This window comes from Canis lupus, chromosome 31 (assembly GCF_011100685.1).
Source record: "Canis lupus familiaris isolate Mischka breed German Shepherd chromosome 31, alternate assembly UU_Cfam_GSD_1.0, whole genome shotgun sequence".
NCBI lineage: Eukaryota > Metazoa > Chordata > Mammalia > Carnivora > Canidae > Canis > Canis lupus.
The window spans coordinates 21686040-21710327 of NC_049252.1; the positions used below are offsets into that span (position 1 = coordinate 21686040).

The following is a 24288-nucleotide window of genomic DNA, read 5'->3' on the forward strand; positions in this document are numbered from 1 at the left end:
GCAGTTATGTAACTGGAAAGAGACGTGATAAATATTTCACGCCGCTGGATGAACTTCCAACGCGGACACGCGGAAAGCAAAGAGCCGCAGAACGCACCTTGACTCTCCAAGCGCTAAGGGCTCGCGCAGAGGAGGGGCCAAGGCTGCTGCTGGACCCCGAGCCCTGCCCTCCAGCGCCAGTCTCCATGGCTTTCTCGTCTTCCCTCCCGCGCCCAAGGCGGAGCCGGCGAACCCCATGTCCCCCCCGCCCCGAGCGCCTCCCCCCGCAGCTTCCCAGTTGGCCAGAAATTTTCCAAAAATCTCCACCCCCCTAGGCTGAAAACCCAGAAAGTTTTGTGCCAGGGGGAAGGAGGAGAGGAGTTGGAGCTGGGCGGGCGGAGCTGCCCCCCCGCGGCCCCCGCGGCCCCCGCAGCCCCCGCAGCCCGCGCGCCCGGGCTCCTCGCCCCGGGGACAGCTGGCAGCCCCGCGCCCCGCCGGACACAAAGCCGCTCGGGGCCCGCGGCGCAGGGGCGGGGGCGCCCCCGGGGCTTCCCTTCCGCCGCTCGCCTCCTCGCGCGCCCTCATTCGGACCCAGCCCACACCTCGCCTGCATCCTCCGCCCTCCCCCCCCCCCCGCCGCACCCCGCCCCAGCCCGCCCCCCAGGGGGGAGCAGCGCAGACCCCCGCGCTCCCCCTTCCCAGCCCTCGCGCAGGCCACACCTGCCCCCGGGCCGCCCCCCGGCCGGGCACGGACCCCCCTCCCGCGTCTCTCCTCCGCTCCCGCCCCCAGAACTTCAGGGGCCCCCGCCCGGCCTCCCCGCCTCCGAGGAGCCTCCAGCTCGGACCCCGCGAAGATGGCGAGGAGGAGCCGCCACCGCCTCCTGCTGCTGCTGCTGCGCTACCTGGTGGTCGCGCTGGGCTGTAAGTTGCTGGGGTACCCCCTCCCCTCCCCCACCCGGCCCCACCCCGACCTGCGGCCCCCGCGCCCGCCGAGCGCCGTCCCCGCGGCCCGGGCGCCCGAGCGGGAATCGGGGTGCGGGCGGGCGTGGGGGGCGGCGCGGGGTCCGGCGGTTTATCGTATTGTGTGCATTCGGGTTAGAGAAGATGGAAAGAGTCCACAGCGGCGGGGTCTGACCTTCTTTCAAAGTTGGGGTAAGTTTTCAAAGACGCAGGCCCGCGCGCGAACTGAATGCAGAACTCACTAGGACCGGGACTCCTCTGAGATGCTGAGACCTCAAGGTGGCATCACGGGGGGGGGGGGGGGCGGCCCCCGCCAAGTACCAGCGGGGACGGGCACGGTTGGGGCTGCCTCGCTCCGAGGCGAGGAGGGGGAGGCGGCGCGCTGGTGGGGCGGGCGGGGGCCGAGGGGAGCCGCGGTACTCTAGCCTCTCCACCTGCACGTCTCTATCCGGTTAGGGACGCCGTGTCCCCGGGGGACGTGCAGCGCTGGGATTGTTAGAAAGAGGCAGACGCTGAATGAACCAGGAGCGGGGGACGTCCCAAAGCCCATCTCACCGGGGTGGTTCCAGACGGGATTTTCGCGGATTCTGAGCTCATGAGATTTCAAATCTCATTGAACGTTCAAACGTTCATGGGAACGTTTCCTATTATTTTGTTTCCTTCGCGTTAACTTTTTAGGAAAATGGAGGAAATCGAACTAGACCTTAAGCACTTAGGCAGGGAAGACCCCCTTTTCTATTGTTTTTCGTTTTCCCTTCTCTCTCTCTCTCTCTTTTTAATAGAAGAGGTTATTATTGTTGCTATCCAAGCCCTGGCAATATTTAACATAAGCCACCGGATGAGCGTCTAATACCAAAATACAATGACTTTTTCCTCACGCACGCTCTTGCTGCACAAGAGAGTATCGCAGAACCCAACGTGGTGTGAGCTTTGTACCTTAGTGGGGGAGGAAGGTGCAAGTTGTCCCAGTGAAGGGACATGTGCTGACCTATGCTATAGAAAATCAAACCAGGAATCCGAGGCTTCACAATAAAACCATTATGCAGTTTTGAAGTTGGTATCATGTTGAACACACAGAGGGGGGAAAAATGCAGTAATGGTAAAGGACAACAGAGAGACAGGCTGGAGGAATTGTCACCGAACTGTTGGGAAAGTGGGGTATTTCGTTGACGATCCTAAATTTCAAATTAAAAAAGACTGACTTTAGAATTGTCACTAATGAAAAGCAGAGAAAATGGTTTTGCTCTGCTATTCTTATTCAGTGATCAAAATAGAAACAATACACCCGCAGTTTGGATGTGTAGGGAAGAAATAACCAAGAGGCAAACACAGGCTTAGATGAATGGGCAGAAAAACCTCTCGTTCAGACTTCAGGTAAATCTAATCAGTGGCTCTTCTAACCCTCACTCCTAGGGGGGAAGAGTTTGGGAGTGTGCATAGACCTTTTCTGTGTTGTTCCCCGGGATGCCCAAGGTCTGGCATTGCAAGAATGTTTTCTTTTCTTTTCTTTTTTTCAGATAAACTTAGTTATTCTATGACAGTAGATTTGAGGAAATATTGTGAAGATAGTATGGGGAGTTCCCATATATACCACATCCACCTTCTCCTTTTATTAATATTTTGTTAGTATGTATGATACATGTGTCATAATTAATGAAACAATATTGGTATATTATTATGAACTAAATATTTTATTTAGAACTCCATATTTTATTCAAATTTCCTTCATTTTTACCTGATGTCCTTTTTTATTTCAGGATCTCATCCAGGATACTATATTACATTTAACAGCCCTGCCTCCTTAGGCTCCTCTTAGCTGTCACAGTTCCTCAGACTTCCCTTGTTTTTTATTACCTTGTCAAGTTTGAGGAGTACTGATGAAGTATTTTATTGAATGTCCCTTAACTGATTTTTTAATGTTTTCTCTAGATCCTATATCAGTATGGGCTTATGAATATTTATTTTATACTTTGGATTTATAGTTCAATGTGATTTTATTTATTTTAGTACTGAAATGCTTCCAGTTTTGGCCACTGGGAGTTCTAGTGGTTTCTGTATCCTCTGACATACCCCCATTGCTATATATATATTTTTGTTTTGTTTTGTTTTTTGTTTTTAGTGCTTCTTACTTTCTGGTAACACAGAATGCTTCAGGCTGATCTTGTATATTTCCTGCTCCAGGCCTAGGATTGGCCATTTCTCCAAAAAGCCCTGGTTCCTTTTATTGGAGAATGGTGTTAGAAACCAAGATGTACGTCTACCACCATACCACTCTGAACAAGCCTTGTCTTATCTGCTCTTGGAAGCTAAGCAGGGTCAGGCCTAGTTAGTACTTGGATGGGAGAAACCAAGGTGTAGGTGTTATTGAAGAGTGTTATTGAAAAACAAGAATGTTTTTCAGGGCTGAGTTTCACTCCACAGTCCTATTTGTGATTTGTCTACTCAGGTTTCATGTTGAGATCCAAAAACAGTACTACGGACTTTCTTGAATATTCTCTTTTTAAGTTCTCAGCAAATGCATGAGACAGAACATATCTTCAACTTACAGTTCATGACCCTCAAGGCTCAAGCAACATCATTTATGGAGACTGAAAAGAATGGAACTGGGGTTTGAAGATCTGAGAAATTGTTCCATAGATAATTGGACTTCTCTCTTTTTCTAGCTGAGCACTTAACCCTTTCCACTATCTTCATTCAAAATTCAAAAAAAGACTGTGGATTTCTTATTCTCTAATTACAGACTCCTCTTTTTAATATCCATCCCAAATATAACTGTACCACCCTTTTGTTCTGATCCTATTATATATAATACCATACGTATTCCATTCTTTCCTTTTATTTTTATTTGTCCATATTCTTATTTCTTTCTTAGTAGTTTGGAAGAATTTTGTAGTCGCTGCTGCCGCCATTATTTGGACTATGAGTTCAGTGTACCTTTTGAAATATGGACATTTACTTGTGTGTTTAGTGAAACTATATTTTTGTTTACCACTAAAATGGGAACTCCATGACGGAAGGAATTTCTTTATAGTTGCTCCCCACTGTATGTACAGTGCCAAGCAAAGTGCCTGATGAATAGTAGGTGTAAATAGATACCTGTTGATCAGATAGGAAGGGAATGAGGTGGAAGAAATGGATGGATGGAATTAATAATTGCAATATAAATCATGACGCCCTAACTAATGCCAAATAGGTGAGGTGTCAGATTTCTCTGAGGTGACATTTAAGCCAAGCAGTTAGATGTTAATGAGAGCAGTGTGCTGTTCTTGACACTACCTGGCTGGTAGCAGTTGGTCTTCAAATCTGGACTGGAACCCAAGCCAGGCCTCTTGGCCTGAGTCTGTAATATTTCATCAACTGATAAGGAATGTGGAGGAGGGAGAAGTCAGATCTTCTGCAAAATCACAAAGTTCTGCCCCAGTAGTGGAACTGACCCAAAAGAGCACTCCAGGGAACCAGTGCCAGGAAAATTCTGCCCTCTGTAAACATTGTTAAGAACAAAGCATCATCTGCAGAGAACAAGTTCCATCCTGGCATGATCTTAATTATCTGATGAGAATAAAGGTCAGGTTGGGCTTACTGGTAGACCTGATAACGGTTTTAAAACTGAAACAGAAATGGCCTTCAAAGGGAAGAAGTCTAAAACAAAAAATCAGCATAAAGAGAAAAGTAAATTCCTTAAGACTGAAAACACTCATTATCCTTCCACCAGAGCAGTTTAATGAGAGGAGCCTCTGTGCATTTACATATGTTTGCTCTACCCATGGTTTCTGTAGAGAAGATGTTTTGAACTCTGGAGGCTAGAGCCACTGTATTGAAGTTGAGCCAGAAGAAATCTGTAAAGGCCATTATTTAAAATAACCTTTTCATCCCATAACACTGCTGAGTCAGTACTCCAGTATACCTGTGTTGCCACATTGATGCTTTGAGGAAGATGAAGGTGAAGACAGAAAAGGGGAATCAGAATCTAGGTCAAGTGCTTTCTTTGGCAGAAACAGAGAAAGAAAACACTGGGTACTGTTTTCTTGGGAGGTGTTACTGTTCACATGACCAGAACTCAGAAAAACAATCCAACTGTATGAGTTTTCCTATCGCTGCAGAAACAAATTACCACAAATTTAATACAACACAGATTTATTATCTGAAAGTTCTAGAGGCCAGAAATCTGAAGTAGGTCTCACTTGGCTCAAATCAAAGTATGGGAAGGGCAGCTATCTTCTGGAGGTTCCAGGGGAAAACCAGCTGTTTTTCCAGCTTCTAGAAGCCATTGGCTCGGGGCCCTGTCCCTCCAGCTTCAAAGTCAGTGGTGCCAGGCTGCCATAAATCTTGTTCTCTCTTTTCTACCTCCCTCTTCCACTTACAAGGGCCGTTATATTTACATTGGGCCTACCCAGGTAATCCAGGATTATCTTTCCATCCCAAAGTTAGCTGGGTTAGCAGCTTCAATTCTATTTACAACCTTAATTCATATTTACCATGTAAGGTAACACGTTTATAGGTTCCTGGGGTTAGGATGTAGACATCTCTGGGAAACCATCACCCCAACCAAAATTAGGGTGTGCCCAGTAATGTGTAATCAGCCTTGTAGCCAAGAATATTCTAGACCCCATGGAGTGACCACAACTTTTACCTTTAAATTATAATTTATAGTGATAGAGAACTGTATTTTTTGAGTTATATTTCAGATCACAGAGTGTAGCAGTAAAGAACATGTGCTCTGATGCTGAGTTCTGTGTGCACTTACCAGCTAACGGATCTGCTATGAGCTATTTGGTCTGTGTGTGTCAGTTTACCCATCTGTAATGGTGATAATCCCAATAATAGATTTACTTTGTAGAGAAGTAGGGAGAATTAAATGTGTACACATGTCTAGCACACTTAGAAAACTTGTACTGTTATTGTTGATAACATTTGGGGGTGGTGGAGTTAAATATTCATATAATCATTTATAATGGATTTCCTACAGTTATGAGGGTCCTATTCCAAACACAGATAATGAACTGTTTCATAAGTTTATTCTAGTTTAAACAGTTTTATTTACTTTTATTATTTAAAGATTTTATTTTGAAATATATTTTTTAAAGTTTTATTACAGAATACTCATGCATGTATATCTGTAGCTACCTGTCTATCTACATGAAAAGAATATGCTAGACAAGTAAAGGAGTGGGGAGACCATTTCAGATACGGAGGGAACAGTGTTGCACAGAGGTACTTGGGGAAAAGCAAGCAGGGAATGGAAGAAGTTCCGTATGGCCAGAGCATGGAGGACAGGGGAGGATGAAAGGTCCCCGCCAGGTGGAAAGCGGGCCTTGTGGGTCATATCTAGGATTTTGAATTTATCCTAAAAAAGACTAGGAGAAGCCATTGAAGGCTTTTTAAACACTGAGTATCAGTTAGATTTGCCTTTCAAAGAGAACACAGTGGATGGAAGTGTGGAGAATGGGCAGGATGGGTGGGTGGGATGTTGAAGTGGGGAGCCCAGTGAGATGCTATTGGAGTGGTCCAGGCTACTTCTTAAGTAATAGGAAGTATTTTCTGTGGCTCATTGAAATATGTATATGCACATATTTGATTAGACATTTACATTCACCCACAGGAAATTGTTTTATATCTGAAATTTAGTTAGTTAAATTTAATCAGGGATTTGAGAAAAATGGTTCTTTGGTTTTTAAGGAATTTTTAAGAATTGTGTACACTGCAAATATTTCCAGCTTCCTGTTCAGTTCCCAACATCTAAACATGAAACTTTGGGACCACTATTTATCCTCTTTCAGTATTATTCTCTTTCCCACCCCTGGTTTTGTCTTCCCTTGGTATTGTTTTACCTGTTTCCCATGTGGCCATCCTTAGGCGGGTGATTAGATTGGATTTGATGGGGAAAAAGAGTGGCCCTCTGTATTACTAAGTGTGTGAGGGTGTGCATGTATGAGAGATGCAGAGAGATAGAGGGATAGAGGTGGAGAGAGAAGGAGGAGAGAGGGACCAAAGGAGAGAAAGAGGAAGAAAGAGTATGCTCAAATGAATGCTTGCTACCAGGACCACAGACTCCTACTCTTGGAATCTTCAGGCAGTGAAGGGGTTGGAAATGTTTGCCACATTTTATGAACAGAGAAGCAAAGAACCACTGGACCTAGTCCCATGAAAGTGTTTCAAGAGCTATTCTCTTAGCTCTCCACTGTCTTGGCTCAAATAGTACTAAGCAAGAATCTTTGTGATCTTTTTTTTTTCTTTTTAAGATTTATTTATTTGGGGGGGGGGGAGAGAGAGTAAGAATCCCCAACCAGACTCCCCACTGAGCGTAGAGGCTGACACAGGATCCTGAGATCATGACTTTAGTTGAAATCATGAGGAGATGCTTAACCAACTGAGCCTCCCAGGCACCTCAAGAATCCTTGTGATCTTAACAGATGGGAGTTTTAGTTCTTAACTGAAGAATTTTGCCTTTTTCTCTCACTTTCTTATGTCATTATGTCAGTTTTTATTTGTTAGATTTTCTGTTTCATTTGGGTTTCAAAATTTTTCACAGGGAGAGTTTGGGACTGAGTTGTTTTTAAACTGGTAAAGAGTGAAAAAGCCTAATCTGGTCTTTCTCCTTTATTCTAGGCATTCCCAGTTCACTTATTCTCCTTTTGTCAAAGCAGTCACTTGCTGTTTTCAGTTTTAGTTTTGCTCACACTGTAAAAACTTGTTAAATACTTCAAGGGCATAATCAGAGACAAAAGTAGATCATTGTTGAATGCATTTACTTACACATTTAATTAAAAACAAGGTATGTATAGGGTAAATTCCAACAGTACAGAAATGAAAAATAACTCCTCTGACTTTTATTCTACTCCTTACAGATAACTCACTCTTAAGTTTTTTGTATATAGTTCCAGAAAAATTGGGGGGGGAAATATAGTTCCAGCCTATAGGAGCATACCTGTATAGTTTCTTTAAAACTAAAAATCAGGGGCACCTGGTTGGCTCAGGTTGTGATTCCAGGGTCCTGGGATCAAGTCCCACATCGGGCTCCCTGGGTGGAGTCTGCTTCTCCCTCTGCCTATGTCTCTGCCTCTCTCTGTGTCTCTCATGAATAAATAAATAAAATCTTAAAAAACACACACACTAAAAATCAAAATTTACTGTGCTTATTGTTCTGCACCTTCCAACAAATCAAATCATATTATATATGATATTCTGTGCCTTCCTGCAGAAATATATTTAGTTTTTTTTTTTTTTAAAGATTTACTTATTTACATTAGAGAGAAAGAGAGAGAGCACGTGAGTGGGGAAAGGGGCAGAGGGAGAGATTCTCCAAGGCCAAGTGTGGACTCCCTCCTGAGTGCAAAGCCTGGGGGGTGTGTGGAAGGGCTTGATCCCACATCCCATGAGATCTTGCCCTGAGCTAAACCAAGAGACAGAAGCTTAACCAACTGAGCCACCTAGGCACCCCATGCAAAAATTTTATTTTTACTAGTAAATTAAGCCACAACCCAGAGCTCTGTCTCACAAACAGGACTCACGGTAACATCTTGCAGAGGCCTTTAAATTCCTTAAGCCAAAGTGCAGCAGGGGCTACCTTCTAGTTAAAACCAACAAAAGTAAGTAGGGAAACAAAATGAATATAACAAAACAGAAGGACATAAACTCCCAAACCAGCGACCAAATCTAGAAAGGAAAAAATTCCAACTCGGATACTGCGGAAAAAAAAGCCCAAAGTAGAGGGTAAGGGGCCAACGCCCAGAGAAGACCGACACCAGCAGCGGCTGAGACTTAGGGACAAGTGCAAGCCGATGCTATTTTGAAAGGAGACCAAAGAAGAAGTAATGACCGCAAATAAAAAGGGAACATGTTGAACTGCTGGGAAAGTGCTAAATTTGAAAAGGAAGAATTGTGCTAATGTTTATATATATATAAAATGCTCTACAGGCACTTTAAAATAGGAATGGATTCTAATCAGAAGTTGAGCTCCTACCGTGGAATAAATGATAACTCAGGGGTCTGTTTGTCCAATAATCTAAACATGCAGTCAGCTATGTCATTAAAAAATGGGATAAAGGGGCGCCTCGGACAAAGGCTTAGGATGAAGGCTTAGTCGGTTAAGCTAAGCGTCTGCCTTCAGGCTCAGGTCAGGATCCCAGCGTCCTGGGATGAAGCTGGTTGGGCTCCCTGCTCAGTGGGGAGCCTGCTTCTCTCTCTCTCACTCTCTGCCCTGCCCCCTGGCTTATGCTTGGGCTCTCTCTCTTTCTCTGTGTCAAATAAATAAATAGAATCTTTTTTAAAAATGGGATAAAAATTGTACCTAAGCTGATGGGAGCTGTGGATCATTGTACTTTGGCCCCAAACAATGCTTTTGGTCCCAGAACAAGTCAGATGCTTTTGCACCCTGTGTGGGTGTGTGTTAAGGGAGTGAACTACTATTTTAGATAAAATGTTTTAGACAATGTTTCTCCTTCCCAGCCATTTTCTCTGCTGTTGTGTTATCATTGTTGAAATTTTCTCCATGTGCCAAATGCAATTACTCCCTGAAGATCTAACCCGCTTCTTTTCTCTCTCTCTCTTTTAAAAGATTTTACTTATCTCCTTGAGAAAGAGAGAGCACAAGCAGGGGAAGGGATAGAGGGAGCGGGGGAAACAGACTCCCAGATAAATAGGGAGCCAGATGCCGGGCTCGATCCCAGGACCCTGGGACCATGACCCAAGCCAAAGACAGATGCCTAAGCCACCCAGGTGCCCCAAATACCTTCTCTTAATCCTCCCCAGCTCATCCATTCCTCAGAGCCAAAGTCTACCACATATTATTATACTCCTGGTGCTCTTGGTATGTTCCTGCTTCCCTTACAGTACTTATTGGGCTACTGCTAACTGTGTTTACATGTGCTTCTCTCTGGATTGCCAGTTTGTCAAGGACAGAGACAATACATCATTGTGTCTAGCACCTAGAATCATGCCTGGCACATGATGATTCTCTGATAGTTCAATGAATAGAAGGGAGTAACCTGGAGTTTAATGTTTATTTGTTTCTTAGCCTCCTAAAATTACATTTTAATACTAGGGAATCCTAAGACATACGTAAAATTAATTTTCCCTAATAAATAATAAGTAAATAATTTTACTGCTCTTAGAACTCCCACCTCCCTCATAATCTGTAGCCTCCCTAGAGTTTAGAGTTACATGGTAATATAGAGACTGGCCTGCCTTACAGAGTTTTAAGAAATTTTGCTGATTGCCTAATGCCATTGTGTATTATAAAAAACAAAAACAAAACGAAATGAAAAACCCATATAAGCTCCTCTTGAATTAGTGATTAAAAGCTCAGATGAATTAAAAGCCCAGATGAATCAAACAATACCTCCTTTCAAGTCTCCTGAGATAAAATTCAACACAGGATGTTAGAGAGTTGTAAAAGTACTCTGTGGAACAGGGGATTCCAGACTTTCCCCTCGTGGTCCACTCTGTTGATACCCTAGCAATCCATGTCCCACAATAGGTAAAAGTTTATTAAGAGAGAGGGGAGGGCCCAATCCTTATTTACAACCAAAGATGGTTTTCCTAGGCATTCGTGTCCAGTAGTCCTATCTTCTTAGGGATCTTGACACCTGCTTATTATCAGTGAATAGTTTCTTCTGGATCCAGGTGACTCATCAATTAGGTCCAAGGGTAGTCTCTCATTGCAAATGCCAGGGTTAGATGCATCCTGAGATTTTCAGCTCTGGTGTGCTATTCTCCCAGAAAATCTGCCAAAATGTTCAAAAAAACACTGCCTGGAGCACTGGTCCTTCAGACTTTTTTTATTCCATGTCCTACTTCTCTTAAGAAGAACATTTGCCCCTGGGACACCTTGAGTGTCTGCCTTCCGCTCACGGCATGACTCCCAGTCTGGGGATCAAGTCCCACATGGGGCTCCCTGTGAGGAGCCTGCTTCTCTCTCTGCCTATGTCTCTGCCTCTCTCTGTGTGTCTCTCATGAATAAATAAATACAATCTTTAAATAAAAAAAGAACATATGCCCCAACATACATTTTTGGTAATGAATTATATACACATATTTCTGTATCAATATTATTGCATTAATTATAAAAGATGTATAAAATAAGTATCAAACAAGTGAGATAATGAAAAATAAATCAGCAGTAATGTCTTTGGGCAGAAGTGAGGTGATGATTGTCCCATACTACAGCAATTGATAAAACTTCTATCATTAAAACACTGTGAGACTAGTATATGAATAGACTGACAGATCAATAGAATAAAATATAAAGTCCAGGAATTGGCCCAAATTCATTTGGAAATTTAGTATAGCTATGAGATGTATCTTTCCACTTACCTATCTATATATAAAATAGGAGTCTCTCAAACTGTAATAAAATATTGTAATAAAAACTGTAATAAATATTGTTACAATTGGGTAGTCATTTGAGAGAAAATGGATCTGATTCTGAGTGTACATGATAAACTCCAAATGGATCAAAACTCTAAATGTCAGTAAGTAATAAATTCATCCCCCTCCCCAAAAAACCCCAAAGCATGGATGTATTCTTCTATAAACTATATATCAAAAGAATATCTGCATGAAAAAAAATAAAATACCACACACAAATCGAAAGACAAATGACTAATTGGGAAAAATATATCTGCACTTTAAATCTCAGCCAAAGAGTATTGCCACTGATATACAACAAGTCCTAAAACTGGAAAGAAAATAAAAATATAAAGAATAAAATGGAAAAATGGCATGCATACAGGACAAACCCCAGAGAGTTCCCAGAAGAAAAATTTTAATAGTTCTTCAGATATGACACTGCATTCAACATCACTTAAATGCAAATTAAACTGTCACAAAGATAACCTCTCTTCCCTGCCAGATTAGCAAAAACACATAACTCATCTGCATCCTCTATTATTGAAGCTCTGTGCAAACAGGCCCTCTCCCTGCTGAGGGGCTGGGTAGTGATCTATCTGCCATGGAGAAAAATTCAGCAATATGTAGAAAAATTGTATGTCTACTTTGACTCATCCACCCCACTACTGGGAGCCTGTTGCAAAGCTGTATTTTAAAAAAGGTAAATGAAACAAAAAAACATGATTGATGAATCGGATTGCTTATTTCAAAATTATTTATTTATTATAAAGAAGATTGAAAACAACCAAATGCCCACAATCTCCAATAAATAAATAAATAAATAAATAACAGAATGATATGCAATGGAGCTGTAAAAAGGAATGAGTATGATCTCCAGGTATAGGTATCACAAATGAGAAAAGCAAGTGCAGAATAGTATAATGTAGCACGTTGCATTTTATGTAAGAAAGAAATACTGGAAGGTTAAATGAAGACCACTCACAATGGGTGGAAAGGGGCAGAAATGGAGCTGATTTCTTTTAATAACTTACTACATAGATTTGGTTGTAAAAACAAAAATGTCTGTTTCAAAGAAAAATTCACTAAAACAGCCATCCTAAACATTGAAAACAAGTGGAAAGAAATAAACCTACTGTGTATCAAAAAAAAAACCTACTGTGTATCAAACCAGCGATATAACCATGCAGAGGAAAGAATTATTCCAGTCTGAGCTTAGAATGTAATATTCCACTAAGTAGGAGAATTTATTTTAAGGATAATTAAAGCTGCAAATACATTTTTAAATGAAAATAATTTGAAACAAGGGTGTTATTTTTGAAATTATACTGCAGGATAATGCAAATCAATAACTGTAATGACCTAAATATTAAGATTATCAGTGAAGGAAAAAAAAAGATACAAATATTACGTTTTAAAACAAAGTAAAAGTCCTATCATGTGTATTTGAATTGGAAATAATCCGTATGAACTAAAGCTTTTTTTCTTTCCCAAACTGCATATTTCCTATCTCTGTCTCCTAAAAAGTTCTAGGTGAAATAATGACCTGTATCAGTTAGTTTTAATGAAGTAACAAATAACCTAAAAATCTCAGTCATTGGACAGGTTACTTTTGCTTACATCCCCTTTTAGTGTTTCCATGTCAGCTGCAGAATCTCTGCTCTGCATGTCTTTTTCTCATCCTAGGCCCCAGGCTCAAGGAGCTAACCTGTTTGGGACAGATAGTTCTTGTGGTCAAGGAAAAAGCCAGAGACAGATTGAACTATATTAGCCTTCAAGCTTTCGCTTACCAGGGTATATGTTTATTGGTCAAAGCAATCACATGGCCAAACCTGCTACTGGGTTGAGGAAGTGTATCCTACCTGCCAGGAGGCCCTGGATATCATGTGATAGTAAGTGGGAAGGGAATGAGTAGTTGGGAATAATAATAAAATCTATCCTACAGCACCATAAAAATGAGCATACACATTGTGATCTCTGAATACCATTCCACGCTAGTAGTGACCAGGGATCTGTAGAGGAGCATCTGATTCCATGTTTAGGGTTGGGTGGATAGGAGTCTGGAAACATTTATTTTGTTGTGCCAGACAGAAAGCAAGTAATCTCCCAAAGCTAATGGGATCGTGTCTAAAGGACACAGGAATCAACGTAAAAAAGGCTCATTTTGACCAAATTAGAGGCAATTTGAGAATCAAAAATGAAAAAACAAGTTGAAGGCAACTGATTTAAAGATGTCGAACCTATTTCTTAAGTGTATTAATTACAGACACTTAAGGCAGCCCTGGTGGCTCAGTGGTTTAGCGCCGCCTTCAGCCCAGGGCCTGATCTTGGATCAGTTGGTCCCGGGATGGAGTCCCATGTCAGGCTCCCTGCATGGAGCCTGCTTTTCCCTCTGCCTGTCTCTCTCTCTCTCGCTCTCGCTCTCGCTCTCGCTCTCGCTCTCTCTGTGTCTCTCATGAATAAATGAATTTAAAAAATAAAAAATAATATTTAAAAATTACAGACACTTAAAAGAGAGAGTCAATAGATTAAAAAAAAAAAACCCACAATCATTACACTTTGGTCACCATTAGAACTATGTCAATGACTCCTTCCCCAATTTTTAACAATCAAAATACAGAAGTAAGCCTGCTTTCCTTATGTTTGTGTATATAACATATAACCTTGACTGATAGAGAAAATTCTTCTTTATAGAAGTCAAGCTAGTAAATGTGCAAAGATAATAGGAAAAACAATAGAATCTAATAATCATCATCTTGCAACATGTCATTGGTTCATCATATAATTATTAAAAATTAGACAAAATGTTGACAGGGACCTTTCAAATGGAATGGCCAGTCTGTTATCACCTAAAACCACTGATAAATCTTAGCATCATTAAAAGTCGGCCAATCGTGTAATACAACAGCAAGTGCATAGCATTCCCTATGTAGTGTTTGTGTTCATCCCTCAAAAAATAATAATAATTGACCTTTATTTGAATCAAGCCTCTAGGCAGGTATCTTCTTTTTACAGGAAGGTAGATGCACAGATTAAAGACACACCTAGAAAGTGGGTTGTTCTGCAGAATAACTGCTAGGTTTCCACAAGTCAACAAATAGGAGAAAAGGGCAGGTTAACTCTGGATTAAAAACAAAATAGGACAAAAAGCCTAAGAAGCAAGTGTAATGCTGCAATGTGAATCCCAATTCAAAAAAGATATAAGGCAAATCTGATTAGGGCAGGGTATTCGATTATACTAAGGAATGAATTATAATTTGTTATTTTAATGTTATTGTGGCCCATAGGACTTTAATTTGTATTGATATCTCCTAAAACAATAAAGAAAATTGATTGATGTATATGATTTAAAATTTCTCAACAACAAAAAGGATAGATGAAGTAAACATGGCAGCCTTTATAGTTGTTGAATCCAAATAATCAATATATGGAGTCTATAATTCTGTTCTCTCTACTTTTGTGTGTATTTGAAAATTTGTAATAGAGGCACCTGGCTGACTCAGTTGGTAGAGTGAGTGGCTCTTGATCTCGGGGTTGTGAGTTCAAGCCCCATGTTGGGTGTAAAGATTACTTAGATAAATCTTAAAAAAAGAAAAAGAAAAAGAAAATTTTTCATAAAATAACTAAACCCATGAAAAGAGAAAAATGTGATAAAAATATTAAAATTTCAGTATTTCCTTTCTTTGCCCTCTGGGTTTTATTGGACAATCCACCTTAGAATCTACTGGTTTAAAGAGAAAATAAACAGACCAAAGTAAGTCTACTTGAAATATCTGCTCTCTTAAACTCTGTACCTTACTGAACCAGGGCAGTCAGTATAAAAAAACTCAAATTCTATTTGAATAATCCCCTTTTTAATCTAGCTAGTCTGTTTCACACTAATGGAAAAATAAAGTGCCTGAAAACAAACAAAACACCCTGTCATTAACTGAATTCAAAGATCCTGTATTCAAAGATACAGCAAAGTCTGTTAGTAAATCTGCATAACAGCTATGTTTTTCTTCATAATGTAGCAAGGACCTTTCAGTTCCTTTGAAAGGGACTTTAATATTTTATTCCCTAAAATGTAAAAGTACCCATTAGATGAGTGCATGTCACAGTCATAGACTGATAACAAAAAAAGGTGAATGTAAAAAAGGGAGTTGATTAAATTTAAAAATTTTCTCTTGCATTTACTTAACGGAAGCCAGTCCAATCAAGCCTCTTTTGTCAACCCTCTGGCTCTTCCAAACAACAGGAGAGACTACTTCAGGTTTTTTTTGGTTTTTTTGTTTGTTTGTTTGTTTGGGGGAGGAAGGGCCTATCTAGCATTTAACATACCAACTCAAGCACATTTTGAAACTGCTCACATTTTCTAAAATATTCATTTAATGTTCAAATCTATATCATTAAAACTTAATATCAAGTTCCAAATGAGGTCTTTGTAAGATCTAATTTCCCAGAGTTCCTTTAACCTTGAAGACCCCAAAGCTCTAGGGATTCTCTAGAGAAGACTCTGGTTGTGGGGGAAGAATGAAAGAATTAAAGGCATTTAGAGGCTGCCCAGAGCCTGTGTCAGCAGCTTATGCACACTCTCATTGTAGTCATTTATGTCAGAAGCAATTTCTATATGGGATAACATTTTCCCCAAATACACCCTGAATTCATGAGCAAGAGGATATAGACGTTAATAGAGGCAGGAGTTCCACTTCACTTCTCATCCCATTACCTCTTACTTTTATCATAGAAGCAAGACTGCATCATACTCCTCTAATAGAATTTATATATAGAGTCCTAACTATGTGAACAAACAAGTCATGTCCCTCTAGCTTGCACCATTCCACATATTCAACTATTCATCTTTGGTGACTACTAAAATCTCTCACTGATGATGAGATCAGTCAAGACAGCCTTTTTCATTACATAGACTAGAAGATTTGAGGAAATTTATTTTTTATTATTAGAAAATAAAAGGACAAATAATTTTAGAAATGGGATACAGAAATAATAACTTCTATTGTTTATTTTATTTTTATTTTTTAAAATTTAAATTCAATTAATTAACAGATAAGGTATTATTGGTTTCAGAGGTAGAGGTCAGTGATTCATCACTCTTATATAACACCCAGTGCTCATTACATTACATCATGTGTCTTCCTTAATGTCCATCACCCAATTATCCCATCCCCCTCCCCTCCAGCCACCCTCAGTTTGTTTCCTGTGATCAAGAATCTCTTATGGTTTGTTTCCCCCTCTGATTTTATCTTGTTTGATTTTTTTCCCTCTCTTCCCCTATGCTCTTCTGTTTTGTTTCTTAAATTCCACATATGAATGAGATCATATTATAATTTTCTTTGATTGACTTATTTTGCTTCACATAATACCTTCTAGTTCCATCCTCGTCATTTCAAATGGCAAGATTTCAATATTTTTGATGGCTGAGTAGTATTCCTTTGTGTGTGTGTGTGTGTGTGTGTGTGTGTGTGTATTATATATTACATCTTCTTTATCCATTCATCTGTTGATGGACATCTGGAAGAAATACCTCTTCTAGAGAGCAAAGTTATCTCACCAATAAGTGTGTTGAATGTATTTTTTTTTTCTCCAAGGAATGATGGTTACTCATCTTTTACCTGAAAGATATCAGTTACATTTTCCATGACAGAACTCGGAGGCATGTTCACACTGACTGGGATGGTGGGTAGAATCACCCTCACTTTTTAAATTGATTAATTTTATAAATTATGGAGTTCTCAGTCTATTTGGTAGTGGTACATTCTTACATTTGTAAGTTAAAAGTCTAGGTAAAATGTCTCAATTGGAGGGTCAAGGATCTCCTTAAACTTCAAACCATAAATGCTACTTATTTACAAAGAAGCAAAATGTATGGTATAAATAAAATGGAGGTTGAGATGCAAAGAACTAAGATTGTGTCAGTTCCGCCCTTCGTTTTTGATAAGGCTTTAGAAAACTATTTTCTTTGGATCTTATTTTCCTTATTTGTAAAATGAGGGGGTTTGATAATGATGATTAGAGTTCTTCATAATTTAACATTTTGTTTTCAACTGGGAAAAAAATGTACCATACTTAGATGGTAAAATGATTTTGTGTGGTGTTGAGAACTTGTTTTCATTCTAAACTGCCTCTTTCAGATTTCTTATTGGTTAGAACACAGAGCTTTATTTTGAAAAGGCACAAGAAATGGCTTGGTATTCATGGAGTTGATTGTATATTATGTATAAAGTCTCTATTTGATGCAGTCGTCATCAGGAAGTTGCCAGAAGTCTTGAACAGTGAAGCAATATACCAAAAATACCAAAAAGATGGTATTTAGGGTAAACAATAATTTTGAGGCTTACATATAGGATAGACTTGGAAGGCAAGAGGTAACTATAGCCCAAGTATTGGGTAAAAGGGTAGAGGATTAAGGCAACAGCTGCCAAAATTATTTAGGAACACTTAAATCCGGAAGACATTCAAAATAGAAATTTGTAAGATTTAGTGGTTGATGAGAAAGATGGAGGGACATCAAAGATATCAAAACCGTTCATTTCAAGTTTGTAAATTTGAAGAACCAGAGAAGTCATAGTGCTTAAATTGAGAAGGAATGATTATTTTGTATATATCAGGAGACAACAAAATATCCAACTAAAAATGTCTCTTTAGAGCATTGGAAAGAGGATGAAAGCATCCATTCTCTCTGTACCTATCCCCCGTACTTAAGTGGTAAACAAAAATAGGTAGATTCACGCCAGGAGAAGACATTCTAGGGGAGAATACACAGAGGTTGATTCGTAGTAGGGGCAGAGGACTGAACTCTGGAGAATGTGCTCAGTTAGAGAATACAAAAGAGCAGAGACAATGAAGAGAAAGTGCCCAGGGAAATAATAGACAAGAACAGAACCAGTGTCATGGAAGCAGGGAGGAATTTTGCCAAGTCAGTTGTTATCTGGAGGCCAGAAGAATGATGGGAGATCAGAGTGAAGCTATGACTAACCTGAGGGATTAAAAAACTAGAGAAAATTAGCATTTGAAAGGAACTTTATGATTGACAAAGAATTGTATTACTTGATTCTCCTGTTAACATTCCAATGAGGTACCCAGGACTATTGTTATCAGGGTTTCAGAAATGAGAAGCAGAGGCTTGGAATATTTGTAGGGATACACAGAGGCAAGACTTGAAGAGGTTAGAACTGCTGACCCCAGATCCTACGTGGGAGAGGAGGAAAGTATAAGGAAAGGTAAAAGGCTGAGGAGATTTTCAGGGACGATCGAAGGTGCTCTTTTCTGGTGTTCTCTTATAAAGGCACCAGGAGAAGAGAGGGAGCCTCTGTCTTGTCCTGTATGGATTTAAAATCAGCATATGGTATCCCGCAGGGGCACTGCAAGGATGGCTCATTTTTTTCTGTCATAATAAGAAAATAATTGGAGTGTTCCATTTAGCATGTGGGTAATGACTCAAATTTAGTATATTTGTAGCGTGGTTGTTTCTTTTCTTTTTTTCTTTTGGTTGTTTCTTAACATATACACATGCCTTCTGCATTCACAACTCAAGTTGAAATCAAAGCACTGCTAGCCATAAGCCCTAAATAAATATTTCATGATCTGAAAATATTGTTTAGCTAAAAGGGAAAAATACCCAAACATGAGCTCAGCTAATATTGTTGAGGGATTTATTATCAAATTTAGTCACACTGTAGCATCACAGATCATTTAAAAGGAAAATAGAAAAAGTCCCCATAATTTTCTGGCTTTTTTCCTAGAAGTTAATATCAAAAGAAAAACATGAATATTGTCCTAAGCAAAAATAAATATTTTCATATATCACACACTTCCTAAATTTTTTATATGTAGTACCTTTTAAATTGCTATGTTTTATCTGATAGTAGGACAAAGGGATTTTTTTTTCCTTTACTTTGAAATGAAGAATAACTCTTTTAGCTAGTTTCTGTGGTACTATTTTGTAATTTCTTCTGGCTTTTACTACTTCCCAACTTTAGTTTCCATGGGAACAGGATCAGTCAGAAAATATTTGGGACTCTTCAGAATGTTGAGTCCAGGATTCCTAATTAGGCTTCAGGCACTTGCAGCTTAATTAAGATGAGTGTCTGTGTTATATCTTTGAAGGTAAAGAAAACTGGGTTAAGATTTCGCAATATGTGTGCCTTTTCAAAGATTTTTATTAAAGATTTGGATCAGAGAGCTTTAAAATCATTTAAGAATGTGGGGGAACATGCCTGAAAAAAAAAAAAAAAAGAAAGAAAGAAAGAAATATCTTCAGGCATAGTATTCTTGACAGATAAGACTTAAGAGACACCAATTATCCCAGTTCGATCATCAAAATTGGTTAAATGTTTCTTCGTTAAAAATGTTATCCTTTGAAATACAGCATATTGTGAGTAGGAAGAATTATATTGGGCTTAGATTGGGAGCAGGGAGTAATTAAAAATCAAAAGAGGTGAGAGAAAATAACAGAATTGAAAAGCCACTGAAAGGTACCAAAAAGGCCTCAAAAAATCCTGGGTCCTCTCCAGTACCTCCTTTGAGGTTTCACTGTGAGAATAAGTACCACCTATGGAATGTGGGTGATCATAGGTTTACTCTCAAAAAAATTAACTTTATAGGCCATGTGATAGCTGTGTACGTGGAGAACACTCAGTTTGTAATGCAAAGCTTTTAGGTTTCGATTAGCTAAGTGTGTGTTCAAGGAATTCGATGGGGAGCTACCAATGGGGGTTACTGCCCTGGGGTGTGTTGTGGAGTTCTGGGGACCTGTTTGATTGTTACAATGATGGTTGGGTGCTATACACCTGCTGGGCAGAGACCAGAGCTGATAAATATCTGTGTGCCAGTGTAAAATAAACAACTTCCTGTGTCCCTCATCCTGCATCCTTCATGATTTTCCTGTCCCACTTCATGTCCGTATAAGTGAAAACTTTATAGCTATCTGAGCGAATAGCTTATACTAATTTAGCTGTAAAGAGAATTTTTTTCTTTTGCACAGCCTTAATGCATAACTAAATATACAAGCTTCTATTCCAATGTCCACAGTAAGCCTGTTCTTTTTTTTTTTTTTTTTTTAAGACTGTTCTTTATTTTCCTGTACCATTTGGAATGGCTTCTGGTCTCCTTCTCTTAAGTCCAGTTTAACATTGTAAATATAGACTAATACCTGAATTCTTTATCATTGTGTATTCTAGTGTTTAATATTTTACTATATATTGTTTTCTTTCTCTTTAATATTAAGGGAACATTATATTTAGCTTTCCAAATTTTATACATGCATATATATGTATATATGTGTGTATACATATATGCATATAAACATATAAACCCATAAACATATATTATCCATAAATTGTGTTTCAGGATAGTAAAGGGGCATCAAAAATTTATTAGAAAAAGGGGTCTGGGGCACCTGGGTGACTCAGCTGGTTCAGCGTCTGCCTTCAGTTCAGGTCATGATCTTAGGATCCTGGGATCAAGCCCTCCCTGCTCAGTGAGGAGTCTGCTTCTCCCTCTCCCTCCCTCTGCCTCTCCCTCTGCCTCTCCCTCACTCCTCCTTGTGCTCTCACTATCTCTCTCTCTCATACTCTCTCGCTTTCAAATAAATAAAATCTTTAAAAAAAAAGAGAGGTTCCAGTAGTGCTGAAAACCAACCAATTAAAATAAATGGATGCAAATTACATGTATTTCATTACTGCAGTAAATTCTTCAGTCTATAGAAGATAGGAAACTTATTATATATTCTATTTTTAGGGAAGCAGTTTTTCCCTTTCCAGGGTTAATTTTTAGCTGATGTGAGAGAAAAAAATTAAATGGAAAAAAATGTTAAAATAATGACTCTAGAATGCACTGAAGAATAACTGTGTTCATGTGCACCTGTTTCACCAAAATATATTTCTTTTTTTTCCTTTTATATGTAGTTACAGTGACAGTTTAGTTATGCAATGTGAAAATTACTTTTAGATTTTTGTGCAAAGAGGCTATAAACCTTTAATATTACGAAAGAATTATTGAAGTTATCATTAAGGCCTGCTCAGCGGGGAGTCTGCTGCTCCCTCTGCCTCTCTCTCTCTGCCCCTCTCTCAAATAGATAAATAAAATCTTAAAAAAAAAATAAATCTGATCAGATTATGTTGGAAGCAGGTACCTCATGTAGGAGTGAGGCAGTTGCATTGAAACCTGTGCACATTTGTGTTCATCCTTAGCAAGTTCCATCCGGAACCAAAGAGCCATCCCTCCCACTGAAAGCTGATTTCTTACCTGTGCCCATAATGCTATTCCTGCAGTCTCCTTGGGGCCTGTGTCCCATCATCCATTCTAGATCTTCAACTTATCTTCTCTCCAGTCATGGGCTACAAACATGTTCAAGTCCCTACAATTGCAGTGGCAAAAAAAAGCTCACCATGATTCTGTAATAAAGCTCTTGAATTGGTGATCTGGATTTATCTCCCTTCTTGTAATGACCTTTCAACCTGCTGCAGTCTGCTCCTTTCCCATGCCACTGAAATTACTCTCATTGTATCACCAATGATTTGCTAGCCTCTAAATTCACAGCTTACTTTCATTAAAACCTTACTTGACCTCCCTGGAACATTCAATATTGTTGACACTCCTTGAAAGTCTGCCCACCCCTGACTTCCGTGACATCATTCTGCCCTAGTTTTTCTTGTGTCCCCTTACCTCTTCTCAGACTTCTACAGAAGTTTCTCTTGGGCTTTTTCCTCTCTTTTTCTACTCCAGTGTTCATGCTCTAAATTATATTTCCCCTTGGAGAGTCACAATGCTCCTTAGCATGTTCAAGGCTCTAATACCTCCTACAATGGAGAATTTTGTTCAACTCTTTTTCTTCCAAAGATTTCATTTTTAAGTGATCTCTACACCCCACATGGGGCTCAAACTTACAAGCCTAAGATCAAGAGTCGCATGTTTTAGCAGCTGAGCCAGCCAGGCACTCTTGTTTAACATATTGACTGGATGTTTCTCAAACCTTCATGACCTCATCTTTCTATCAAATGCTAAGAGTCAGTGGCCAATCTGAGGAAGAGGAGAAAGGAAAGGAGCATCAGAGAAGAGAACCAGGAGAGAATGGTGTCACAAAAACTATCAAATTGGCAAGTCTTAAAATGCTACTTAATTTCATCAAAGTGGATTTTGTCAAGATGTTGCTTAGAGCTTTGACAGGAGAACTTTCTAGAAGTGATAAGACTGAGAAGAGGCCTTGAAGATTGGAGAGAATTTTTTTTTTTTTGGAGAGAATGTTAATGAAGAGGAGACAGCCTCCACTCCTCTGTACACCTCCCCTCCAAGAGAAGGCTGTGTGAAAAGGATAAGGAAGACTATCCATTGTCCCTGAGGATATAGATGTGGCTCAGAGGAAAGTGTTTGTTAAGGCTTAGAGGAGAGAGTTTGACTACTTAAGATTGTTCTAGATCACTTTTCTTGAGACATAAATGACAATGAAACATTTTTTAAAAGTCATGCTGAACCTCCTAAAAGAACTCCTAAGATGCAAAGCGCACTTTTATTAGACACTCCCAAATTAATTTATTATTGTAATTCATGATGGTGCTTGTATTAGAGTTCTCCAGAGAAACAGAACCAATGGGAAGTGTATATAAATAAAAAGATTTATTCTGAGGACGTGCCTCATGGTAATAAGGAGGCAGGCAAGTCCAAAATCTACAGAGTGGGCCAGCAGGCTGGAGACCCAGGGATAGCCAATGTTGCAGTTCAAGTCCAATGGTTGTCTTCTGACAGAATTACCTCTTGCTCAGGGGAAGCCAGTCTCTTGTTCTGTTCAGGCCTTCAACTTACGGGATGAAGCCCACCCAAGGTAGGAAGGGCCATCTGCTTTACTCAAGGTCTGTCCATTTAAATGTCAATTTCATCCCAAAACACTGTCACAGAAACATCCAAAATAATGTTTGACTACATAACTGGACATTCTGGCCCATCCAAGATGCCACACACACACACACACACACACACACAATAGATATATATAATTATATATATATTACATAGATATTACATATATTATATATAGTTATTTTAAAATTACACATCAAAACTTTTAAATTATTTTAAATTACATATCAAAAAAGCTTTTAAAGCAAGTAATTTTACTTTTAAAAAATAAAACTTACCTTGTATTATTATAATTAGGATTTTAAAACTACATTTTTAAACGGTATCTTTTAAAAAATAAGAACAGTAATTTATGGCTTTTAAAATCACATTTTAGGGGATCCCTGGGTGACTCAGTGGTTTAGCGCCTGCCTTTGGCCCAGGGTGTGATCCTGGAGACCCGGGATCAAGTTCCGCATCAGGTTCCCTGCATGGAGCCTGCTTCTCCCTCTGCCTGTGTCTCTGCCTCTTTCTCTCTGTGTGTCTCTCTGGATAAATAAATAAAATCTTTTTAAAAAATTAAAAAAAAATCACACTTTAGGGGCATCTGAGTAGCTCAGTGGTTGAGTGTCTGCCCTTGGCTCAGGGCATGATCCCAGGGTCCTGGGATCAAGTCCCTCATCAGGCTCCCTCCAGGGAGCATGCTCCTCCCTCTGCTTATGTCTCTGCATTTCTCTCTGTGTCTCTCATGAATAAATTTTAAAAAACCTTTAAAAAGTAATAGAATAAAATCACATTTTAGGTAACTATTCCACATACTGCATGCTGCTACTACTTTGTAATTTTTTGCTGCAGCGCAATATGAAAATTAATTCTACACAGTGATGTGATAAGGTGGTTTTAATTTCAAGATTAGCTGCTTCAGAATCTTTCATTGATTAATCTTGTGTAGCTCATCCTTCAATTCAAAAAATTAAGCATAGCTTTTTATATTTCATTTCCATTTTCTCCATAATTAACTTTGTTTCCAGTCATTTGGCAAATATTTATTTAGTATCTACTACAAATCAAGCAATTCTTGATCCTTGGGATATAGGTAAGAAAATAAAGGCCCCTGCCTTCAGTGCATAAGTACATTATATTGTGTGTTAGAAGGTGATAGGCACTATGAAA

General features: G+C 39.5%; 1 protein-coding gene across 1 annotated transcript in view; it reads left to right on the forward strand.

Moving 5' to 3' along the window:
- Nucleotides 1-346: 346 nt before the first annotated feature.
- LOC119867047 (junctional adhesion molecule 2) overlaps nucleotides 347-24288 on the forward strand; it is a 60434-nt gene continuing 36492 nt past the window's right edge. The window contains exon 1 of the mRNA XM_038581269.1: nucleotides 347-900. Within this exon, the coding sequence (XP_038437197.1) occupies nucleotides 834-900 (67 nt within the window). The 5' untranslated portion in view covers nucleotides 347-833. The remainder of the gene's footprint in view (nucleotides 901-24288) is intronic.